Source organism: Ictidomys tridecemlineatus, chromosome 2 (assembly GCF_052094955.1).
Source record: "Ictidomys tridecemlineatus isolate mIctTri1 chromosome 2, mIctTri1.hap1, whole genome shotgun sequence".
NCBI classification, from domain to species: domain Eukaryota; kingdom Metazoa; phylum Chordata; class Mammalia; order Rodentia; family Sciuridae; genus Ictidomys; species Ictidomys tridecemlineatus.
The window spans coordinates 218,905,377-218,928,540 of NC_135478.1; the positions used below are offsets into that span (position 1 = coordinate 218,905,377).

At 39.6% G+C, this 23,164-nt stretch overlaps 1 protein-coding gene across 3 annotated transcripts in view; it reads left to right on the forward strand.

Annotated features, from left to right (window-relative positions):
- The window catches only part of Mgam (maltase-glucoamylase), a 172,920-nt gene that overhangs the window by 69,021 nt on the left and 80,735 nt on the right, over positions 1–23,164 (forward strand). Inside the window, exons 35-51 of one of the 3 annotated variants that reach the window (XM_078040676.1) lie at positions 89–223; positions 668–755; positions 1,829–1,967; positions 2,773–2,906; positions 3,028–3,062; positions 3,153–3,269; positions 3,653–3,801; positions 4,394–4,478; positions 5,333–5,389; positions 7,942–8,066; positions 11,413–11,501; positions 15,463–15,512; positions 15,987–16,154; positions 18,771–18,923; positions 19,259–19,459; positions 21,553–21,707; positions 22,755–22,923. The exons of the other annotated variants lie outside the window; for them this stretch is intronic. Of the exons in view, the coding sequence (XP_077896802.1) occupies positions 89–223; positions 668–755; positions 1,829–1,967; positions 2,773–2,906; positions 3,028–3,062; positions 3,153–3,269; positions 3,653–3,801; positions 4,394–4,478; positions 5,333–5,389; positions 7,942–8,066; positions 11,413–11,501; positions 15,463–15,512; positions 15,987–16,154; positions 18,771–18,923; positions 19,259–19,459; positions 21,553–21,707; positions 22,755–22,923 (2,049 nt within the window). The remainder of the gene's footprint in view (positions 1–88; positions 224–667; positions 756–1,828; positions 1,968–2,772; positions 2,907–3,027; positions 3,063–3,152; positions 3,270–3,652; positions 3,802–4,393; positions 4,479–5,332; positions 5,390–7,941; positions 8,067–11,412; positions 11,502–15,462; positions 15,513–15,986; positions 16,155–18,770; positions 18,924–19,258; positions 19,460–21,552; positions 21,708–22,754; positions 22,924–23,164) is intronic. 3 annotated transcript variants of the gene reach the window in all.

Below are 23,164 nucleotides of genomic sequence, written 5' to 3' on the forward strand. Positions count from 1 at the left end.
TACTTAGTATCATGGAGTTCTTAGAAGATGCCTGTTTATTTTCTAATGTATTTGTTTGGCTGAAATGAATTATATTTTGTTTTTATAGGCATACCGAGCTTATGTGGCCTTCCCAGATTTTTTCCGTAATTCAACTGCCTTGTGGTGGAAGAGGGAAATTGCAGAACTATACTCCAATCCACAGAATCCAGAGAAGAGCTTGAAGTTTGATGGCATGTGGATTGTAAGTGTGTGTGTGTGTGTATCTATCATTGCTTAAGACCATGTGGAGCACTGATATTTAGTAAAGATGATGATAATCATCCAAGAAATAATTAAAAGATTTAGGACAGCATTTCTTCCAGTGGCGAGTGGAGCAGCCCTGATTCCCCTGTTACATAGTACCCCACCAGAGTCCTGCTATCTCACTTGGAGGGTGAGAGGTGGAAATCCTTGGAATTTTGATTGGTTTAAGAGAGATTTTTTTTTTTAACCTCTGTAGACAATAATTCTATAGAGGTAATTGAGCGTTCTGTACAAATCTCACCAGAATTTGGTGAATCTCCCATGGCACCAATCTGTAAGGATTGTTAGATATTAGATGATTTATTCAATATTTTGTTGTCTCTGAATTTTCAGTAGGTAACTATCTTTAAAAGTAAGTGATGTCTGTGTCTGACATTTCTAGGATATGAATGAACCAGCGAGCTTTGTCAATGGGGCTGTTCCTGCAGGCTGCAGTGATGCCAGTCTGAACCGTCCTCCCTACATGCCACGTAAGGACCCTGGGGTTCCTCCACCTGCACTGGCTGGAAGAAAGATGACTATTGCAAGAGCTCAAGAGGCAGAGATTTGCCCCGATCACTCAGGGAACACATTCAGGGTTGCTGTGATTTATTGAGGCCAGAGACTTAAAACATTTGAAGCACTTTACCAGTAGTATGTGTGCATGTGATTGAATTCCTTGGGCAAATTCTTGATTTGTCCAAAGAACACTGAATCTATTCCAATTTCCAAGTCTGTCAGAACATACCCAAGATAACCATTTTTAAAGGAGGAAAGATTTTTAAATCTTTTAAATTTTTAAAGGAGGAAAGAATTTTAGTCCCTAGTTATAGAGGAAACTGTTCACCACATTGTTGCCAGGATTTGGGGTGGGAGGGGAGGGACCTGGAACATAATTATCATTGAGAGGCATGCCCCTGGTAACCTGTTTCCTCAAGTCGGACCCAACTGCCATACCCGTTAATAGCTTGCTCATCTCTGAATTCATCAATATATTAACAAGTTGATATGGTTAGAGCCCTTATGATCTCCCCAAATCCCATTCAAAACGCTGCTGCTTTGGACAGTAGGCCTTCAATCGTGAGTCCTGTGAATGTTTTAAGATCCAAATGCTCTTTGAAATTAATTAGTTTATCCACAGGAAGTTATTTCACAATTGGTAAAGTAGTTGGTAAAGTAGCTCTGTGTTGTGGAACCGATGAATGATTGAGGTGTTCTTGCATATATATCCAGGCTCCAGAAAATATTCTTTCCATGAATCTTGTGTCCTTCCACAGATGATTCAGTTTTCCAAATCTTAGTGCTCTAAACTGTAGGACAGGTAACCCTATCTTTTTCTTAGAATGATGATAAAATGAAATGAAATAATTTACATATTCAAAGTCTAGCTTAAACCCAATTTGATTGTTTTTGAAAAGCCCTTGTCATTTTCCATATCTCAGCTTCCTCCAGGAAACAAGCTGAGGTCAGGTTAGTCTTTAGTTCCAGAGTTCAGTCCCTTAAAGAGATTAAAGGCTTAAAAGAATCAGGGCTTGATTTCACCTTCCTAAATCTTTTCCCTCAGATTTGGAGTCCAGGGACCGGGGCCTAAGCAGTAAGACCCTATGCATGGAGAGTGAGCAGATCCTTCCAGACGGCTCTCGGGTGCGGCACTATGATGTTCATAGCCTGTACGGGTGGTCCCAGACCAGACCCACATATGAGTGAGTGATTGTCTTCCTTCTGAATTGGCATAGGCTATAGGGGGAAAGGGAGTAATGGGCATAGCTTCCCTAGTTTTCTTGCCAGAATTCTTTCCAATGGTTAAAGAGTATTTAATTATAACCCCACAGGAATTGTTAAATATTAAAAAAATCCTTCAACATGGAGCCAGACACTGTTATTAAAATTTGGAGTATGGATTAAAATCAGTCATAGTCTTATCAATGAGAAATTAGTAGGCCTAACTGGGAACAATCATAGGGTCACTTCAGTAAGTATTACACAATATAGTTGTTTCTGTAATAGTATTAGTTACAAGAGGTCATGGGATGGACATCACTCCCATGTGTATGAAAATGTCACATATATATATATATCTGCATTCTTTTTTATTCTTATATAGTAAGTGGACCTTCTGTGGAATTAGCATAGTACCACTTTAAAACTGAATTATTAATACAAATTATTCCAAGTATATTCCATAAAGTGATTTTCCCTCTTCTTCTCAAATAAAGAAAACAAAGGACAAATAATAGCAAGATTTAGTGATTTTGTGTGTGGAGGGCTAATCCAGTGAATCTACAATGTGGTGCAATTCATTATAAAGTATTATAAGACGATATACCCCTGCTAGGCATTCCATAAGTCACTAGGGTCCTTTCCATTGCATAGATTTCAATATTCCTTCCAAATATATAGATCATATTTTCTCACCAAGTACCTGGCTCAAGAGCTATAGAGGGGGATGCTCTACATCCATTCTTCTTGCTGTGTCCTCAATTCACCTGTACATTCCCCTCCTACCAGAGCTGTGCAGGAGGTGACTGGACAGCGAGGGATCGTCATCACCCGCTCCACATTCCCCTCCTCTGGCCGCTGGGGAGGACACTGGCTGGGAGACAACACTGCCGCATGGGACCAGCTGAAGAAATCTATCATTGGTGTGTGGCTTGTGCCCAGGGGCCTCTGCTGCAGGGAAGGGAGCTGGTGGCCTTGGGAAAGGAGGGAGCAGAGGGCAGGGCACACACATGCCTCTCCTGACAGCCGTGGTTCTCATTGCAGGCATGATGGAGTTCAGCCTCTTTGGCATCTCCTATGTAAGTGACCTTTGCTCCTCTCATCCCTAAGAGGACACTGACACCCCTGGGCAATCACCCACAGGCTGGTTTCATTTCCTCTGGTTTCAGACGGGAGCAGATATCTGTGGGTTCTTCCAAGATGCTGAGTATGAGATGTGTGCTCGCTGGATGCAGCTGGGAGCCTTTTACCCCTTCTCCAGGAACCACAACACCATTGGCACCAGGGTAGGACCTTCCTCCTTCCTCACGTGCTCTGCCTCACAAGCTGTGCAGCCTTCACCTTGGAGTCACAGTCCAGACCATCTTTGTTCCTGGGAGATTTTCAAAGCCATCCAAGCTCCTCACAATTGCCAAAATACTCAGGATTATCAGAGGATTCTTTAGGTGTAGGAAGGATTGCTCCAAGTATACCACTTGAAGTGTTTCTTCTGGCAAAGTTCCATGAGCTCTAGTGGAAGATCCTCATTGACTATTATCAGACTATTAAGTGTATTTGATCACCTTTAGCTTAGCTGTGTGTGATGTACTTGGATCAAGCTTTTCTTTACCTCCTTTGTCCCCTAGGGTCCCTGGGTTGGGCTCTCAACACCTGTGCTTTTATTCCTTAGAGACAAGACCCTGTGTCCTGGGATGCTGCCTTTGTGAATATTTCCAGGAGTGTGATGGAGACCCGATACACCCTGTTGCCATATCTGTACACCTTGATGTTCAAGGCGCACATGGAGGGCAGCACTGTGGTGCGGCCTCTTCTGCACGAGTAAGTGCCAAGCTGGGATCCAAGCAACTAACAGATTTTATAAGGTGGCAGTTGATGTAAACAAATATTTCTTCCAAACCAAGACATGTGTTCTTTTTATCATGTGTTATTTTTATCTCCAAGCTGAGACCACACTTGGAACCCATGTTTTTCACACCATGTGTCTTTGATGAAAGACTATTTATTGAGTGACAAATATTTGAAATGATGCAACACAGCCTGATTTCTTTCTAATTTGTGCATGTAGAGACCTCTGTATCTGGTATAACTCTTTGATTATATGAACTGAGGCCAAAATGAGTTCACAAAAAAAGGCATTGAGGGCCTTCCTTGCATTTATAACATACCATGTGAATGCAGTGAAGGATTTTTTAAATGACAGAACATATCTAAACTTAAGCTTCCATGGAGGAAGTGAATTTGAGGGACGATGACATGTACAGTGTTGGAGCCTGTATGTTCCTGATCAATCTAGACTAAGACTAAGGATGACATAAAATGGAGTTGGATGAGAGACCTGCCTCTGAACTTGAGTTGTTCCTTGGAGACTTGAGCTGTGACTCTGACTGTGACATCTTCTTACCCTTCCCAGGTTTGTGTCAGACCAGGTGACATGGGACATAGATGATCAGTTCCTGCTGGGTCCAGCCTTTCTTGTCAGCCCTGTGCTGCAGGCTGTGAGTATGGAGGCCTCAGATGTGTGGTGGATCCCAGGTGTGAGGGTGTGTGAATAGGGGCAGGAGAAGAAGCCTGGAGTGTGTAGATCCCGGGACATGGGTGCTTGTTCTACCTTTGTGTCTTCCTCTCCTTCTGAGCAGAAGTGCAGCACATGGGTGTTCTGGCCTCAGTTTCCTCTAGTTCCTAGAAGTTCAGGTTTATTGGACAATCAATTAAAAAATGGTAGCCTCATGATGTATTGAGATATCATTTTACTTTATTGATTAAATAAGGCATCCCGGGTTAGATGGGGCCTCAGTGTAAAGAATCCATTATAGTCATGGTCACCAATGAAACAGGCTTTCCTGAGAACCCCTACTAGCCCAGTGAGGCTTCCTTTGCCTCTTCCAGCCTTGCCTTGCTTTTGTGCAAGGTCCTACAGGCAGCAAGGACCATGTCTTCACTTCATCCATCGAAGCTTAGGATTCTGATTAAAACACCAAGAGATCACACTTTTCTCAAACCTGTTCTGCCTCCAGAGTGTTCTCCTGATCCACATCTACCCCTAGGTGTTTATCTTCTAGAGGGATATCCCTGTGAGGCTGTGAGCAAATATAATTCTCGTTTGTGACTTCCTAGATCCCTAAGGCTTATGTGGAAGCCCCTTGTTTTGGGACTGTGAACTTTTGTGTGTTATTTTTGTGTTTGAAATGTTGAAGAATGGAAGACTTCCTCAGTAATGCTGATCTATTTAGGGCTCTGAGACAGATGGGTATTGGCCACCACACACTGGCTATCCCTTTCCTGCCTGTATTGCTTCATAGGTCTTGAGAACAGTGCCTCATGCTCACAGCTTGTTTGTGTTTAATTTTAGAATGCCAGAAATGTGAATGCCTATTTCCCTGAAGCCCGCTGGTATGATTACTACACAGTAAGTTTTTCTCAATATTTCTCCAACTTGCAACATGTAGGTACAAAGATTTTACATCTGATAGACCTCAGGCAACAAGTTGGCTGTATGGTCTCTTAGAAGTGGCTTACAACCTTGTGGCCTCAGTTTTCTCTCCTCCACATGGGCCAGATCCACTCTTTCACAGGAGCATTGAGAAACAGCACATCTAGTTTCTCACTCAGCTTGTTGTGGGAATTCATGCCATTTATTGTCTTTTCTTCTACATTCACTCTTCCCTGTTCTGAAAAACTAGTAAGTTCTTGAAATTGTGCTATAGTTTTTACTTTTATCCTCCCCTAATGAAAAATCCCTAAATACAGAGAGAGTTCTTTCACCCTCTCTCTTCTTTCACATTTCTTCTTCTACAGTATAGATGCTGAAACAAAATTACTCTGTATTAATTACCTAAGTAAGTGGACTATGAGGCAGTGTGCAAAGGATCCACAGACCTGGGCCTCTACTTGCAAATCTAGTAGGTGTACAGGCATTGACAAAAGAAGAAGGAGAAGAAGGCTGTGGTGTAGGGTTGGCCTGTGTCCTGGAGTCCAGGTGAAAGAACAAGGTGTTTGAATTTGTTTTCCATGATGGGGGTTCCTTTAGAAAACAGATGATTCTTGAAGAAGACTGAGGAGTGTCCTCACACTGATGTCAGGCTTCCTCTTCTGACTTCCTGAGGAGAACGATGTGGGAGACTAGAAATGGGGAGGAAGGTGGGCAGCAACACATGTGCTGGCCCCTCTCATCCTAGGGATTGCAGTGGGATTGTGTGAGAACAGGGTGAGGCAATGGAAGCGCAGTCCTCTCTTCTATGTCTTGTGGAACACTCATTCCTGTCTTCCCTTCTTTATTGCCTGTGGGTCTGTTCTTTGGGTGGCAACGTGTTTGGATTCTGCTGTGGGCTTTCCTGCCAGGACTTTCAGGGCAGAGAGCAGGCAACTTTGTTGAGTTTAGCCTTGGCCCTGAGTGTGCATGTGGACTGTGCTATTCACTAACAGTTGTTTTAGTGTGTTGAGACTTTCTGCTGCAGGGCCTGGGGTAGGGTTAAACCAGAGAGGACCCTGGGTACCCAGTGTAGTGTGGCCTACCTTTGTGTGGATGAACTTGACTGTGTGACCTGGGGTGTGAGGTCTTCCCTACATTTTTCACTTCTGGCATCTCACAAGTCTCCTACTGGCCCCTGCCTTACACGGGTGCAAGCACTGTACTGAGCTGTAGGTGTTGGCATCCTGGACATATTTCCCCATGGTGCTCACTATGTAGAAGAGCTAATGTTTGCTTTATAAACACTAATGCATTTAAAACAATGTATGTGTACCACATTAAATAAAGCAAAATGTGAGAACTAAGAAACAAATTTTCTAGAATGACTTCTTTTACCCTATATTTTTAGTAGAATACAGCTTTAGCTGAAGAAGGATAGGTGCAAGGAATGAAATGGAAAGATAAAAATTGATGCGGCAAACTACTTAGAGAAAAGGAACACTTAAATGTTTGTTAAAAATGAGTTTCCCCTGGTTAGGATTAGTGAAGAAATAATTCTTTAATTAATGTTCATATGTTTTGGACCATATTCTTTGTTGTTCAGTAGATATTGGTAAAATCTATCCCCCTGCCAAATCTGGCTTTCATCTATTTGTAAACAAACTTTTAATGTACACATCATTTTATTTGTTTTCAATATCTACTCTGATTACCTTTATGGAACCATCCTTAGACTTTTGTGTCCAAGGGGACATTTGTCAATGTGTGGCTTCATTTGGAAAGTCACAGTGGGGTAGAAGTAAGTGGCTATTAGGGTTTGGTGGGTAGAATTTGAAGATGCTGCTAAACCTCAAAGAGTACAGGGAAACCTCACAATAACGAATGATCTGGCCCCAAATGTCAGTAGTGCCAACACTGAGCAGCCCTGCTCTAGTTGAGAAAATGTGTAAGGTCCCCTGGGATTTCTAGAGATTGGTTCAGACAAGGGATCCACTCTCACATGAGAAGGATAAAGATGTGAATCATGAGGACTCAGGTAAGGAGTAGAAGAAGAGGAATTACAAAGTATGTGAGCTCACTTTGATCTTCTCTGTGAAGTAGGAAGCAAAACCTTTGGTTAGGTGGGTGGGAGTGGAGACTGAGGACAGATGGTGACTGAGGAGGCACTTGGTGAAGGAGCAGTTTCAGACATGCAATTGTGGACAGTGTGTGAGGAACCAACAAGAGGTGAAGGAATGGCTGTGCAGCCTCCTGTAGCTGTGCTTTGTGTCTCAGAAAGAGGTTGTGGGTGAAGGTGGGCTGTTATCCACACTAGGACCTCAAATGGGATGTGCTGTAGCCATTCTGAAAGGCAGTGGACCCTCCTAGACATAAAGCAGCCCAACAGGACTTCACACAGCAGCTGAGGGAAGGCAGAAGGTTACCATCAGGTGGTGCTGAGTGCTGATGAGCAGGTAGCACGTTCAGTGGGGTACAGGAGGCTGCTTCCAGATGCACTGTTCGGTGCAGAATGTGTCCTCTCCCTTATCTTCTATTTCCTCATCCCACAGGGTGCAAATACTAATGCCAGGGGAGTGTGGAAGGACCTAGCAGCGCCTCTCAACCACATTAACCTTCATGTCCGTGGGGGCTACATCCTGCCCTTGCAGGAGCCTGCACTGAACACACACTTGAGGTGAGTACAGGGCTAGTGTTCCTCTTTACACACTGGTTCACTGCGACTTCTGATGGGTAACACCATCCCCCTCAAGGAGAAAGCAGTTTACCAAACTCGCTTTACTGTTATGTTTTTGCTCATTTGGTGATTTGTGTTTTATCATTTTTCAAATCATCCAATTCTGCAACCATCAGTGGACCAGAGGCAGCTGCAGCAGTATGGGAGTGAGGGGAGCAGAGGTGCTGAGATGCCTGTATGTTGATAGGGTCACCACACTCTTCCTGGATTGCCCTCAGGTCTTTCTCAAGAAGATGTTGATCTGGGGCTGCACCCAGATAGATTTGAAAGGTCATGACAATACCTGTACTCTTATACCTCCAGAATTTCTCTGAATTTCCATCATGATAGCTTAAGAGATTAGCCTCCCTGGTCCTCTGAGGGCTGTTGTTTAGTTATAGCACTGAAAACCTCATCTCTTGGAAAAACACAATTCTGAGCTAACTGGGTCAGCTGGTCACCCTATTTGCCTTGGCTTGACCACTTATGTGCACTTTTAGTTCTTGCCTCACTTACATTCTTTTCTAGATGAGGGATCCTCTGTTCAGCCTCCTATAACCTCAACTTCCCATTCTTTTTTCCCATGAATCCATTTCATTTTTTGTGATTGAAACTTGGTTCCAAAACTTCCTTTTCCTACAAACCTCAAGTATTCCATATCATTCACTTTCCCTTTATAATTTTTTATTTTAAAAGTGCAGGTTATATTTGTATTAATCGGTGCACATTTTATCATCGCATAGTTGAAAATGTAATGTTTTTTTTTTAAATATACTGGGAGGGTTTTTTTTTTTTGAAGTTTAGAGACCCATCCTTTGCTTTGAAGGTCCTTTATGACCTTAATTTTTCAAATTATTGATTTTAGGAATACTATGCCTTAATCCAACACTATCTGTTGTTTATTTTTCTCTAAGTGTTTAGGTTCAGGTTATTGTCTACACTGACTCCAAAATTATCTTTCCCAAATGACAATCTTAACTTGTTGCTTCCTGCTTGAAGTCTGAAATCTTTGAATAATAGGGTGCTTAAGATCCCTCACAATCTTCTTCCAAGTTAACTTTAACAACTGTTTCTCCTCCTATAACTTAATGTATATGTGTGTGTGTGTGTGTGTGTGTGTGTGTGTGTGTGTGTTGTGTGTGTGTGTGTACCAGCCCTGGCCCAAATGTTCCCCAAACATATTCACCCAGTTTACAGCATTAGGTTGGGTTTCTGTACTTATTATTCTTTACAGACCTAGGTATTCCAACATGGTACCTATGATTTTTGCTACTGAATGATACAGTCAGTCCTCTGTGCAATTTTTATTATTATTTAGATCACCAAATTTTATTTCTGAAATATTTGAAACATATTAGTTTTAACAGTGACTTATGTAGGGTCCATTTTCCATATTTGGAACCTTCAGCACTCACTGAAGGAAAAAGTTTTGAATAAATGGCTGGCTTTGAACTCAAGATCCTCCTGCCTCGGCCTCCCAAGGCTCTAGGATTACTACCATACCCAGCAGGTATAGTTATCTTGCACTTTTCATTTTGGCCTCCCAACCCTAGAGCTGGAGAAAAACAAATGTAAGTTATGCTAATATTATCAGAGAAGAGGGTTTGGAAGGGAGTTGTACAAAATCAAATTTTAATTCTTCCTATAGTCTTCAGTTTTTGACATCTGGGAATGCATACATCAAATTTATGTATTTAGTGGTTCTTCTCTGGGAGTTGTACCAGAATCTCATGAAATAGTTTTAAATATACATGTCCAGCCCTAGTGGATTCTTGAAGATCCAGAGTAATCTCAGATTTCATATACAAAAAATCCTCCCCGCTCTTCCAGCAGAGTGAGTGCTGCCCCTTCTGAATTTCTGGAGTTGTCTAACTTCTAACCTTTACAGGTATCTCTTTTCTCCTAAATATTGTTAAATATTTCAACAATAGTTATTTTATGCTCTATTTAAAATTTTCCTTGCCGAAGCCCTGAGTGGAATGTAACTCTATGCTTAGTTATTTCTGCAGACTCTTTAGTGCCCTCTTAATACCTTGTGTGTTCAGTGATATTTTGTTTTTCATACATGGTGACCCTGAGGACCCAGATAGATGTATGTCTCCTCCCAAAGCAAATTACCTTATCTTTGGGTACAAGGCAGGTCCTTTAAAGATCCTGGTTTCACTTGTCAATAGGAGGTTCAGCCTCTCTTTCTTAAGTTACCAGTTTTAGGGTTCCAGTGTTAGGCTTATTGGGCATTGGCCCCAGGGAAATTCCAGGTTTGACTTCTTGCACACCCTTGTGAATATAGCCCATTGTTTTTTACCCCTGTTGTTTTTTCATTCAGTTAGATGTGTATTTATTATCTTTGAAACCCAAGAATATTTTATTATACTTCTTTTGCAAAGTATCTAGGATCAAGTAGTATTCCATTGGATAGGTACTCTAGAATGTCTATTCCACCATCGTTCTGGAAGTATCATTTTGGAGTGCTTCCTTTTGTGTCACTGTTCATTTGTTGCTTTGGTTTATTGGAGATAGTGTCTGATCTCTCTTACAATGTAGGTGAAATAGATCATGATTTTCGATTTATTTGAATCTTTGTGTCTTGAACTTCTTAGCAGCCACAGCACTGAGAATGACAGCAAGCTAGTGTGTTATCACAGAGCCTGACTTGTGCAGTGGAGGCTGAAGTAGGGCACCTAAGGCCAGGGAGGGCGCACAGGACCCAGAGATCAGTTGGGAGTCCAGAGGCTTGAGGCCATGAGGAGATGCTTAATGAAATGGCTCTTCCTACCTTCCCATTCTCTCTTTGCAGCACTTGGACCATCTCTTTGAGCATTGTTTTGTGCTCCTGTTCTACATTTTAAGGCAGAAAATTAGAAAGCTTTGTTTTTCTCTAACACCAATAATAGTAAGTTACCAAGTAAGGGAAGTGGCATTATGTAAATGGGCCATTTGGTGTGTTTTTGCTTCCTGAGTGAAACTGGTCCTTAGGTAGGCTGCATATATTTGTATAAGGTTTCCTTTTCTGCCAATAGTCTTATTATAAATAGTGGTTTTATACATTGCTTTCATTGTCCTTATTGCAGTGATTCTCATGTTTAAGTTATTGCCTCCTACAAAAACATTTAGTGATAATGGTTGGGGTATTTCTATCTCATGTGACATTATTTAGTCTAGAGAAAGAAACACCTTCTAATTTGTCCTTTATTCCTGAAATTAGCAGAACCATCTTTTCCAAGTAACTTTGAAATATGATTGAAGCATTTGACAAAATTCTTTGAGTCCTGACCTTTGTGTGTTATGTAACTCCTGTTTCCCACAGTCGGCAGAACCCTCTTGGTCTCATCATTGCCCTGGATGAGAACAATGAAGCATCAGGAGAACTTTTCTGGGATGATGGGGCATCGATAGGTGAGTCTGGTATGAGAGAGTGTTGCTTGCCCTCCTATGTCTGTGTGTTATGGCCCCTCACGCTTGCTGGTCATGCAGCTGGAGGAGAAATATCCCAGGCACAGTAGCAAAAGTCACTTGAGAGAAGAGTTTGTTTCTGATTGTGCTACTTGAGACATATCAGATAACCACCAATGTGAGGACAAGAGGTCTCTATTTCTCAGCAGTGTGCCACTGGCCACTGATCTATAATAGGCTCTCATTTTATTATCTATGGACACCTGGATGACATATGGTCAAGAATATTCCAATAATTCATCAGTAATGTAAATGTCTCCCCCCAAATACTTAGCAACAGATGTCAACGACATATCAGGAAGGCCAGGAGAATGTACTTTTGGAGTGTATCTGCATCTAACTATGTTTTACCTCATGTTTCTGGCACCAGTTAGTAACATTCTTGGGGTCCTATCTTAGGAAATAGATGCCCTTAATGCATATTCCTAAACACTCTTGGAAGGGAATCTCCTCAAGGTTACTATTGGAAAGAGAGGGCAGATTCATAGCTTCTTTGGAGACTCTATTTATAATTTCCTCAATGTCAAGGTGTAGCTTTTTAAATATTATCCAATTTATTTTATTTAAATGTTTCACTGATATGGAAAGATGGAAAATCTTCAATGTAAACCATATACTCAGGTACTGTTTATAATGATTACCTGTCAAATTAATTAACATCTATCACCAGCCATCTGGTGATAGATGTTAATTAATTATGAACGAATTCATAGTCGAACTATAACAATAGCCAGAGGCTTACAGTCTATTCTTCCCCTTATAGCAACATGGTGAGTTCTAGCTACCCTAACCAATCTAGCTCTTCCACCTTCTATTAACTTAATTGGTGAATTATTCATTATTATAGCATCATTCACTTGATCAAATGTTACAATTATCTTAACTGGACTAAATATATTAATTACAGCCCTTTACTCACTATATATACTAATTATAACACAACGAGGAAAATTTACGTACCATACATTAAATATTAATCCTTCCTTCACATGGGAAAATACACTTATATTTCTTCATCTTTTTCCACTTAGCATTCTATCAACCAACCCTACCATTTTTCTGGGCCATTTATACTGTAAATATAGTTTAAGCAAAACTTTAGATTGTGAATCTAACAATAGAGAATCGTAATCTCTTATTTACCAAGAAAGCATGCAAGAACTGCTAATTCATGCTCCCCGTGTTTACATCCACGGCTTTCTTAACTTTTATAGGATAGTAGTAATCCGTTGGTCTTAGGAACCAAAAAATTGGTGCAACTCCAAATAGAAGTAATTAATATATTCTCTTCACTTATCCTCACATCACTTGTAACTCTTTCATTTCCTATTTTCCTCACCATAACTGACCACTATAAACACATTAATTACCCAAACTATGTAAAAATCTCTATTATTTGTGCATTATCACTCTGCATTATACCAACACTAATGTTTATTAACTCAAATTATGAACATATTATCTCAAACTGACACTGAATGACTATTCAAACATTCACCCTTTCCATAATCTTTAAGCTAGATTATTTTTCTGTATTATTTATTCCTGTAGCATTATTCGTCACATGGTCAATCATAGAATTCTCAATATGATTCATGCACTCTGACCCCTTTATTAACCATTTCTTCAAATATCTCCTCTTATTCCTCATCACTATAATAATCCTAGTTACATGCAACAACCTATTTTAACTATTCATTGGCTGAGAAGGAGTAGGTATTATATCTTTTTTACTAATTGGTTGATGGTATGGTCGAACAGATGCTAATACAGCAGCCCTCCAAGCTATCCTATATAACCGAATTGGAGACATCGGATTTGTACTAGCTATAGCATGATTTTCACTCAACTCAAACTCATGAGAACTACAACAACTCTTCATAATAGATGTATCCCTACTTCCCCTACTAGGACTACTCTTGGCCACCACAGGAAAATCTGCCCAATTCAGTCTTCATCCTTGATTACCTTCTGCTATAGAAGGTCCAACTCCTGTATCAGCTTTACTTCACTCCAGTACATTAGTAGTAGCAGGAGTTTTCCTCCTTATCCACTTCTACCCGCTAATAGAACATAATAAGACTATCCAAACACTCTCTGTTTAGGAGCTATTACTACTCTATTCACCGCCATCTGTGCCCTTACCCAAAATGATATTAAAAAGATTATCGCATTCTCCACTTCAAGCCAATTAGGATTAATAATAGTAACTATTGGAATTAATCAGCCCCACTTAGCTTTTCTCCATATTTGTACACATGCTTTCTTTAAAGCTATGTTATTCATATGCTCAGGATCAATTATTCATAACCTAAACAATGAATAAGACATTTGAAAAATAGGAGGATTGTTCAAGGCCCTTCCATTTACCTCATCCTCACTTATTATTGGTAGCCTAGCACTAACAGGAACTCCCTTCATAACCGGATTCTACTCTAAAGACCTAATTATTGAATCTGCAAACACGTCATATACCAACGCCTGAGCCCTGACTATTACTCTTCTTGCCACCTCCCTAACTGCTGTCTACAGTACACGAATTATCTTCTATGTCCTAATAGGACAACCTCGATTCTCTACACTAACCTCAATTAATGAAAATAACCCTCAACTACTTAATTCAATTAAACGCCTTCTTATTGGAAGTATTATTGCAGGATTTTACCAGAACTTGTCTTCTTGTAATTGAGTGTTTATACCAACACATCACAAGTACTTCCTATCCCCATATGTTTCAACCTCTGTTCTAGTCTCTGCTTGAATAAATTCATCTTTTGTAGATTATACATGTAAATGAGATCATATAGTATTTTCTTTCTTTGCTTTGTGTAGCTGTGTCTCTTACTATGGAGTACTCCTGCTTCACTCATATTGTCAGAAATGACAAGATTTTCTTATTTTTAAGGCTAAATAATATTCCTTTTATGTATTACCACAATTTGTTCTCCATTAATCTGTAGGTTGACCATTTGGTTATTTCTATATCTCAGCTATTGTGAAAATATATTAAAAACTCAAAGTTAAGGGCTAAAGCCATAATTCATTGGCGAAAAAATAGGGAATAGGTTTTTATGCAGTGGTCTTGGAAGTATTTAATTGGAGTTGCCACCAAAAGTATAGATAAGAAAAGTAAAAAATTAAACCAGTGGACTACATCAAGCTAGAAATCTGCTCAACATGACAATCAACAGTATGAAAAGGGAGCCCACAGATGGGGAAAATATGTGCAAACCACATATCTGATAAGTGTCCTAACACAAAAAATACATCAGGAAAATTGTGTTTCAATAGCAAGTGAATAAATAACCAGATTTTAAAAATGGACAAAGGAATTGAAATTTTTTCAGAAGAAAACCTAAAGTTGACTAAAACATATATGTAAAGGTCCTTAAAAATCACTATTCAGCAGAGAAATTACTTTGAGATATCTTTTCATACCTGTTAGGATGCTTACTGTGAAAAAGAGGACATAGCAAGTGTGGATGATCGTGAGGAGAAAGTGGAATAAAACTGTTTAAAGTGCAAACTGGTACAGGAATTTTGGGATGCAATATAGAAATTCCACAAAGTATTGAAAATAGAACTATCCTAAGATCCAGCAATCCCACTTCTGAGTATATATCTAATAAAATGAAATTGGCTTGTCAAATAGATATGTGCACCCCCATGTTAATTGCAGCATTATTCATAAGAGCTAAGATATAGAAACACCTGTGATCACATGTAGATGAATGAATATATATTGTGGGATAGTACTGTATATATATTGTGGGATAGTACTGCATCGTGAAAGGAAGGAAATCCTGCCCCTAGGGTCTGCAGAATGAGCTTTAAGAAGAGGCAGATGAAAATTGTTCATGTGTGGTGGGCAGGCCATTCTGACTCGTCTTTCTTCTGCTTTCAGATACTGTGGCCAATAAAGTTTATCTTTTCTGTGAGTTTTCTGCCACCCAAGTGAGTAGCACATTTTTATGAATCTTAGGCATGAGATTTTGTCTACCATAGACTCGTATATGCTTGTGTGTGTGTGATTATGATTCTATCTTCATAAAAATAAGCAAATGACAGCAACAATGGCTATAGGTAAACATCACAATGTCATATAAGACTTCAGTCCCAATAATGTATCATCCATCTTATCAAAAGAAGGCAATATATTGATGCATCAAAGCAGTTGGTCTGTGTGCTTTTTTTTTTAAACTCAATGTGAATTTCTAAAATGAGTGTGTGTGACTGTTCCTGCTTGTTTTGTTTTCTAAGAGTATTATAAAAGTAAGTTTATGCACACAGCATTTCTTAGTTGGGAGAGCTAAGAGGCATTCAGAGCAGTGGGGGGGCTTCTGGTCTAGGATGGAGCATTTGAGTGGCTGGAGAATCTGTGTTTTAGAGGCACAGCTTTGGGCTTCATTGTGCTATTTTGACTTTCAGAACCGCCTGGATGTGAAGATTTCACAAGCAACCTACAAGGACCCCAATAATTTAGCATTTCAGCAGATTAAAATCTTTGGGACACAGGAACCCAGCAACGTTACAGTGAAACACAATGGTGTCCTGAGTCAGGCTGCTCCCAAGGTCACATATGATGCTCAGCTGAAGGTAAAAATCCATGTATTGAGGATGTTCTTCCAGAATTATTCATAGCACCTTGGTTTTCCTGCTTCCTGAGGTTGTGTGGATGCCTGTGGTGGGGAAGTCAGGGTCCTGGGAATGGAAGTGGTGATGAGGTGGTGGGCAGAGCTAGAAAGACAGGGAGGTCCTGCTCAGCAGGGATGATGATCCCACTTTTCCCAGCCTCTCAGTGTTATCCTCTGTCTCACTGGCTTCACTTTCAACATTTTAGTTACAAGATACATAAGAGAGCAGAGTTAGGAAAGTATGAAACAGGTAAGAAGAAAAGGGATCTGGAAGCTCATGGCTGATGCTGAAAGGTAAAGTTGGGAGGCAGGAGTCCCATGAGTTCAAATACTGAAGTTCCCACTCTGAAAACTTTATAGAGATGAGTAGAAGTTATCTCCAACATATATGTTCTAAAAACCAGTTTAGGATTCAGATTTGGTGATTTCACTCAATGGGTACTTATTTGGTTAGATAATAATAATAAATAATTTCTCATTGGTTGTGAAGAGACCTGGCCATCCTGAGTAGCCTATAATCCTTCACTCTGATGCTGAGTCTTATGAGAAATCCTTTCTTCCAGTGGTCCTGACCACAGTACCTGGCATTGTAGCTTCTGGGTTAACATGATTCATGAGAGACCTTCCAAATTTGGGGAAAATAAGCCAGTTTATTCCTGTACTATCATGGCAGTAGACATTTTGTTCTGAAAGCACATTTGAGGACATACATTTTATGAAGTTAGGAATGAATTTCTATATGTTGGGTTATGTATATGGCAAAGTGCAAGGTGTATGAAGGATTCACGTGGGAAAACAAGCTCAATTCATATTTGATTAATAAGTTGATTAATAAGTTAATTAATAAGACCTGAGGAACTCTTTAGTGTTTGAATGTGGGTAGTGTGGTGTCATGATTTATATACATGAACAATTGGGAAGACACCCAGGACCAAACCAACATATAGGAAATGTTCGCTCATGTTTTAATTGATGTTTAAAGTTTAATGGAGCAGTTGAGCTGAGCTTTGTTAAGACAACAGGTCCGGTGCTTGGCCTTGAAAGTGGCATATCAGGTCTGGATTCATCAGCTACAAGGGAAAGAAAGCCTCAAATGGTATCAAGTGGACTTTTTTTTTTTCTTTCTGCAGGTAGTCCTATAGAAGTAGACACTAGTAATACACATAGTAGTTTACAGGCTGGCATGGTTTAATGGCTCAATGTTGTTGAGATTGAGTCTTTTCTTCTTTTATGAAAAGAAGTGGATGCTTAGTTTCTATCAGCATGCACTGGTTGTAGGACATTATAGGAAGAGAGAGAGGAAAGAGTGTGTAGGGAGACAGACAGAAGAGGTATAGGAATAGGTTAGAAAATACTCTTAAATCTAGAAATAAATACCTGGCCAGAAACTCTCCAGGAACTAGGATTCACATATTCACGGTCATAGCTATCCTACATAGTCAAAAACGGAGCTATTTTGAGGAATTTTTGTTTACTAAAATTTGGGAAAGAGCAAGGAAGGAAGCAATGAATTATGTCTTCCTGAAGGGACGTTTTTATGGCAAACCACTCCAAGTTGAGAAAGCAAAATAAGCCAACTGGGACTGAGAATAGTCCTGCATTGTCAGTCCATAAATCTCGGGTAGCCACCTTAAGTTGGATTCTCTTTGCAAGAACATTGCTCTGAACATGGCGAAACTAGTGGTCACACTTTGGAGGATGTGTGGTGCCAAATCAAGACGGTCACACTTGACTGAATTCTAACACAATCTCAATGATCTTTGAAACATGGTCTTGTTGGAGGTGGGGGTAGGGTGAGATTTGAAGGAAAGACAGATGCAACACATAAGCAGAGAAACAGGGAAAATGTTGATGATCTTTAAAATGAAGTCTTATTGCTTCAACAAATGAGAATGTTAAATATGCAAATTGCTGTTTAAGGACATGCCAAAGATAAGAAAAACACACAGAAAAACATTAAATTTTGGCATGACAGGTGGTATCCTAAAAGCTTTCAAGTTTTGAGTATTTGGGAATAGAGAACTGAAGACCCTTGGATGTTAGAAATGGAAGAATATAGAAAGATTTTTCCAACTCACCAGTTGTGCAGTTTTAAAACTGAGGCCCAAAGAATTGAAATAACTGTCTATGATTCCAAAGAAAAATGGAAATGAGGACGTAGACAAATGATTCTATTCCTCTGTTCTTACCACCACTACAGTCTGGTGGGAGACATTGGTTTGGCGACTGGATGGCAAGAAGGTAAATTTAATGTCAGATTAGCAAGAAATTCATTGACAAATTGAAGAGGTGAAGGACTCAGTAAAGGAAAGGAAAAGGGTGATCACAGCAGGTTTTATTTGATCTCATTACTTCCACAATATAATGCTCAAGATTTTGATAGAGTTGTGACATTTGCCATATTGCTACTGAATATTCCCTCTTCCATATGTATAGCTCCTTCATAGTAACTACAATCAAATGTCACTTAGATTGCTTAGAGTCTGGTCTGATGCCTACATGTGTAATTAAAAATACTTAGACATTGCCAGGCCTTTGTCCAGCAAAGGAATTTTTCCTTTGTTTTCCACTCCTTCAGGTTGCCATCATCACAGAGATCAGTCTTGTGCTGGGAGAGGAATACACAGTGGAGTGGAACACAATCATCAGAGATGAAGAAAAAATAGACTGCTACCCTGATGAGCATGGTGCTTCTGAAGCAAACTGCATTGCCCGAGGCTGTGCCTGGGAGGTAACCTCACTGAGGTGTTGATGGACACCCAGATCGTTAACCTTAGGCAGCAATTTCTTGAGCATAGCCCAAGTACCCAGGTGTGTACTTCAACTCCATAGAAACACGGCTTCCAGGGAACCTGGTCTTGAAGATTAGGTGTGGATTGGAGTGGTGTATTTTTTAATAAGCATTTTGCTTTGTGTCTAGAAATTTACTTTTTGTCAATATCTTATTATATGTACATGAAAGAATGATGTGTTGGCTCCATCTCATACAGATTGCCATCTCTGATTATTTCTATTTGACAACTCTAGGACCACCTGTTGATCTACAGTCTCAACTTTCCTTTCCAGGAATCCAGTTCTGTTGGAGTCCCTCATTGCTATTTTGTCAATGATCTGTACTCTGTGAGCAATGTCCAGTACAACTCCCATGGGGCCACGGCTGACATCTCCTTAAAGCCTTCTGTTTATGCCAACACCTTCCCCTCCACACCTGTGGATCCCCTCCACCTGCAGGTGACCTACCATAAGGATGAAATGCTGCAATTTAAGGTAAACATGGTACTTGTGTCAGGTCCTGAGTAGGCCCTTTTTAGTGACATTATATTTTCAAGTTAGGTTATAGAACTCTAAAACGTGAAATTCTTTTAAGGTTCAATTTACAGGGCACTAGATTACTATCCTATTTCAAAGCATAATGAGAATTCATTGCCAGTGAGACCTGTTCTAATTTGCAATTTGAAGATGTTTTGTGGCTACTCTAAGGAGGTTTTGGGAGAACAAAACAGGGAGAGACAAGTTAAGATGTTCTCAAATATGTGTTCCAGTGGGGTTTGAGATTGGATGAGTATAGGAAAAGAGATGGGGAAAAGTGAATATTTTAGACTAAGATGGTAGGGTTTACATTATCTGGTGACTTTATGGTAAATGTAGATAAGGGAGAGGGAGACTTGAAATATAAATACCATATTTTTGTCATGTTTGTGTTGACAATGGTGACATTACCTGAAATGAGGAAGTACTAAATAGGTTTGTATGTTTTCAGTGTAAGAGTTTGATTTTGAACACTGAAATTGAGGCCTCTTAAATAGCCATTGAAATGCAATAATTTCTTTTCCTTAGATTGTTTAATTACATCTAAAACCTACGTGTGGACTAGCTGTTTTTGTGTCTATTTCCCTTGTAAACTGTCAGCTTTTCTGTGGCCAGAATGTGTCTTACCTCTTTGTGCTTCTGAAACCTAACACAGAGGCTCATGGGTAGTACTTGTTCACATGTGCGACATCAACTTGAACTCTCAGATCTGTAACATGTGCTAATGTAAGGAATGATGTCTGTTTTCTTTGTGGTTATTTTCTGTGTTTGTTCTTGTTTTTATTGTCCTCATATAGCATTGATGTTTGGTGGTGGGCCCATAAAGGCTCAAAATTGAAGAACTTGCTTTCAGCTAGTCCACACTTTCCATATAGTTTCTCTCTCCAAACACTTGCATTTTTCTGAGATGCCTTTAATACTCTGTGCCTTTGTTTTTGCTGTTGCTTTACAAGAATGATTGATCTCATTTCTTGTGCTTGCTTATAGCTTCAAAGTTTATAACTCAGGCTGTAATTCTCCCATGGAACTACTTCAATGTCCCAGAAACATTGTTAGGCATCTCCTTACTGTACTCTCAGAATTTCTAGAGTTGTACATTTACTCACATTACCAAAGTGTCATGAATCCTTCTCTTTAAGTATCCATTATCAAGAGAAATTCTCAAAACCATGGCCTTGTGTAATTAGTTCATATTCAAAGTTGCTGTTATATATTATGCAGGCATTTGTGAGGTATTCATGGAATGATAATTCTATCATTTTTAGCAAGGATATCTATAATTATTTTAATCCAAGTTCATATTGTGAATGAAATAATTTTCAATATTGAATATTTTTAGATATTTGTATATATTACTACACAAACACAAACTAATAAAGGATACAATTATAAACCACGCTTATTTCACAATGAAGTTACAAGTTAGCACAAAGGGTCAAGGGAATTTGATACTGTACTAGAAGCCTTAATAATGAAATATGATGGATTTAGATAAAAATATTAAATCTGATGTTGTTCTTTGATATGCCACTTAAATCTCACATATCATGAGCTTAAAAGAATGCAAATATATACCCTTTAGACTCATTGTCAACGATGTTCACATACTTCTAAAGGTGTAGATTTAGAGTATTATTCATGCCTAAATTATTTTTGACAGACAATAATTTTCCATTTACTCAATGTATATGTTGTGATGTTTGGTAAAATTCTCATTATGGTGTGATTAATTCAAAATAATCAGATTATCCATTTAGCAAGCATCACATTAATGATGATAAAATTAAACATAAATTTAAACAATAAAATTAAGCATTTTTTCTTTTTATTCTAATTTGTTATATGTGACAGCAAAATGCAGAATAATACATATTACACATATACAGCATAATATTTCATATCGTTGGTTGTATACAATGTATATTCACACCATCCATGTTTTCATACATGTACTTAGGGATCATCAATGTAATTAAACTGTGTTTAATTGTAACCCTGAACTTATTCTCTGTATCTATATTGTTATTTAAAGTCAGTTTCTTCTGCTCTAGATTTATGATCCCAACAAGAGTCGTTATGAAGTCCCAGTCCCCTTGAACATATCAAGGACTCCGTCCAGCACCTCAGAGAGTCGACTCTATGATGTCCTCATTAAGGAGAATCCATTTGGAATAGAAATTCGCCGTAAGAGTACAGGCACTGTAATGTACGTGGCTCTTTTCTAATTTGGAATTCCATGTAACTGTACATTTCTTGTCTGGCCTATTGTCCTGATTGATTACTGGCTCAGGCCTCTTCTGTCCATTTCCAGATCCATGAGTAAGCTATTTCCTTCAGCTGTGTTCTTACGGGAAGGTGTTCGGCAATCTGCAATGATGGCTGAATCTGTTGCATGTTTGGGGAATTCATCCATTCAGTGTTTATGGGTTATTTCACTATATTAGGTATTGTTTTAGGTACTGTATTCATAGATGGATAATTCCTCTGATCTCACCACTGCAACAATAATTTACATGACAATATTATAAGGAAGTTGATGTTGATAATTAAGTAAACGAACAGGTAATCAAGAGTTATGGTGACGTTACTGCTTTTGATATTGTGATGAGAGTAGGTTCATTGAAGGGTTAACTTTTGAAGTTGATTCTGGATGGAGAGAAGGAAACCCTTATATGGAGCCATTGGATTAGGGAAAAGCATTTGTGAGAGACCAAGAACATAGGTCAAGTTATAGGATGAAACTTGGCATGCCAAGGAATAGAACAAAATCAAGGAAGCCAGCAAGGAGGTGAGTGGTGGGAGATGAAGCTGGGGTGTCAGGAAGGCTTAGATCAGGCGCAGCCTGGGAGGCTTCATGAGGTGTGTCCATGAGAAGCCATGGAAGAGGGTCATCAGGGAGTGACGTGAGGAGAGATACTTAAACATATCAGTCTGGAAAGCTGTAGGGAATGGACTGTTCACGGGAAAGAGCTGAAGGAAGGCTTGTGTGGAGTGTTAGCAGCTGAGATGGTGAGATGGATTGAATTTGGTTTTGTGGAGGAAACACTGAAAACAGGCCATGTAATTGAGAAATAGAATATGAAGGAAAACTCCCAAGTTCATAGTGGGGATATCTGTGATTATTGTCATCAAAAAGACTTTGTGGTGTGTTTGGGAGATGTTGGGTTCTGGGTTTTCCTTAAAATCAGCATTTGCAAGGCAATAGGCAAGGTGATTTTCTTTTCTGAATGTACCCTTTGTGTGTGTGTTGCAGTTGGGACTCTCAGCTCCTTGGCTTCACCTTCAATGACATGTTCATCCGCATCTCCACCCGCCTGCCCTCCAAGTACATCTATGGCTTTGGGGAAAATGAGCACACAGCCTTCAGGAGAGACTTGAACTGGCACACGTGGGGCATGTTTTCCAGAGATGAACCCCCCGGGGTAAGCAAGGAGCCCTGTGGATATGTGCCTCTTTGCCTCTTTGGTCCCACATACATCATGGTCACCTTGTGCTACATGATCCCAGACTCAGATTTTCTTTTTCTGCTCTTAGACTATAGGCTAATTTTCAATTGTGCTTTTTATATGTTTTCCGCGTTTTAGAGGGAAGTCCAAATCCATCTCAGTAAACAAGATTTTCTAGGATTCTTTCTCATGTACAATGACTTCTAACCTCCTTTGA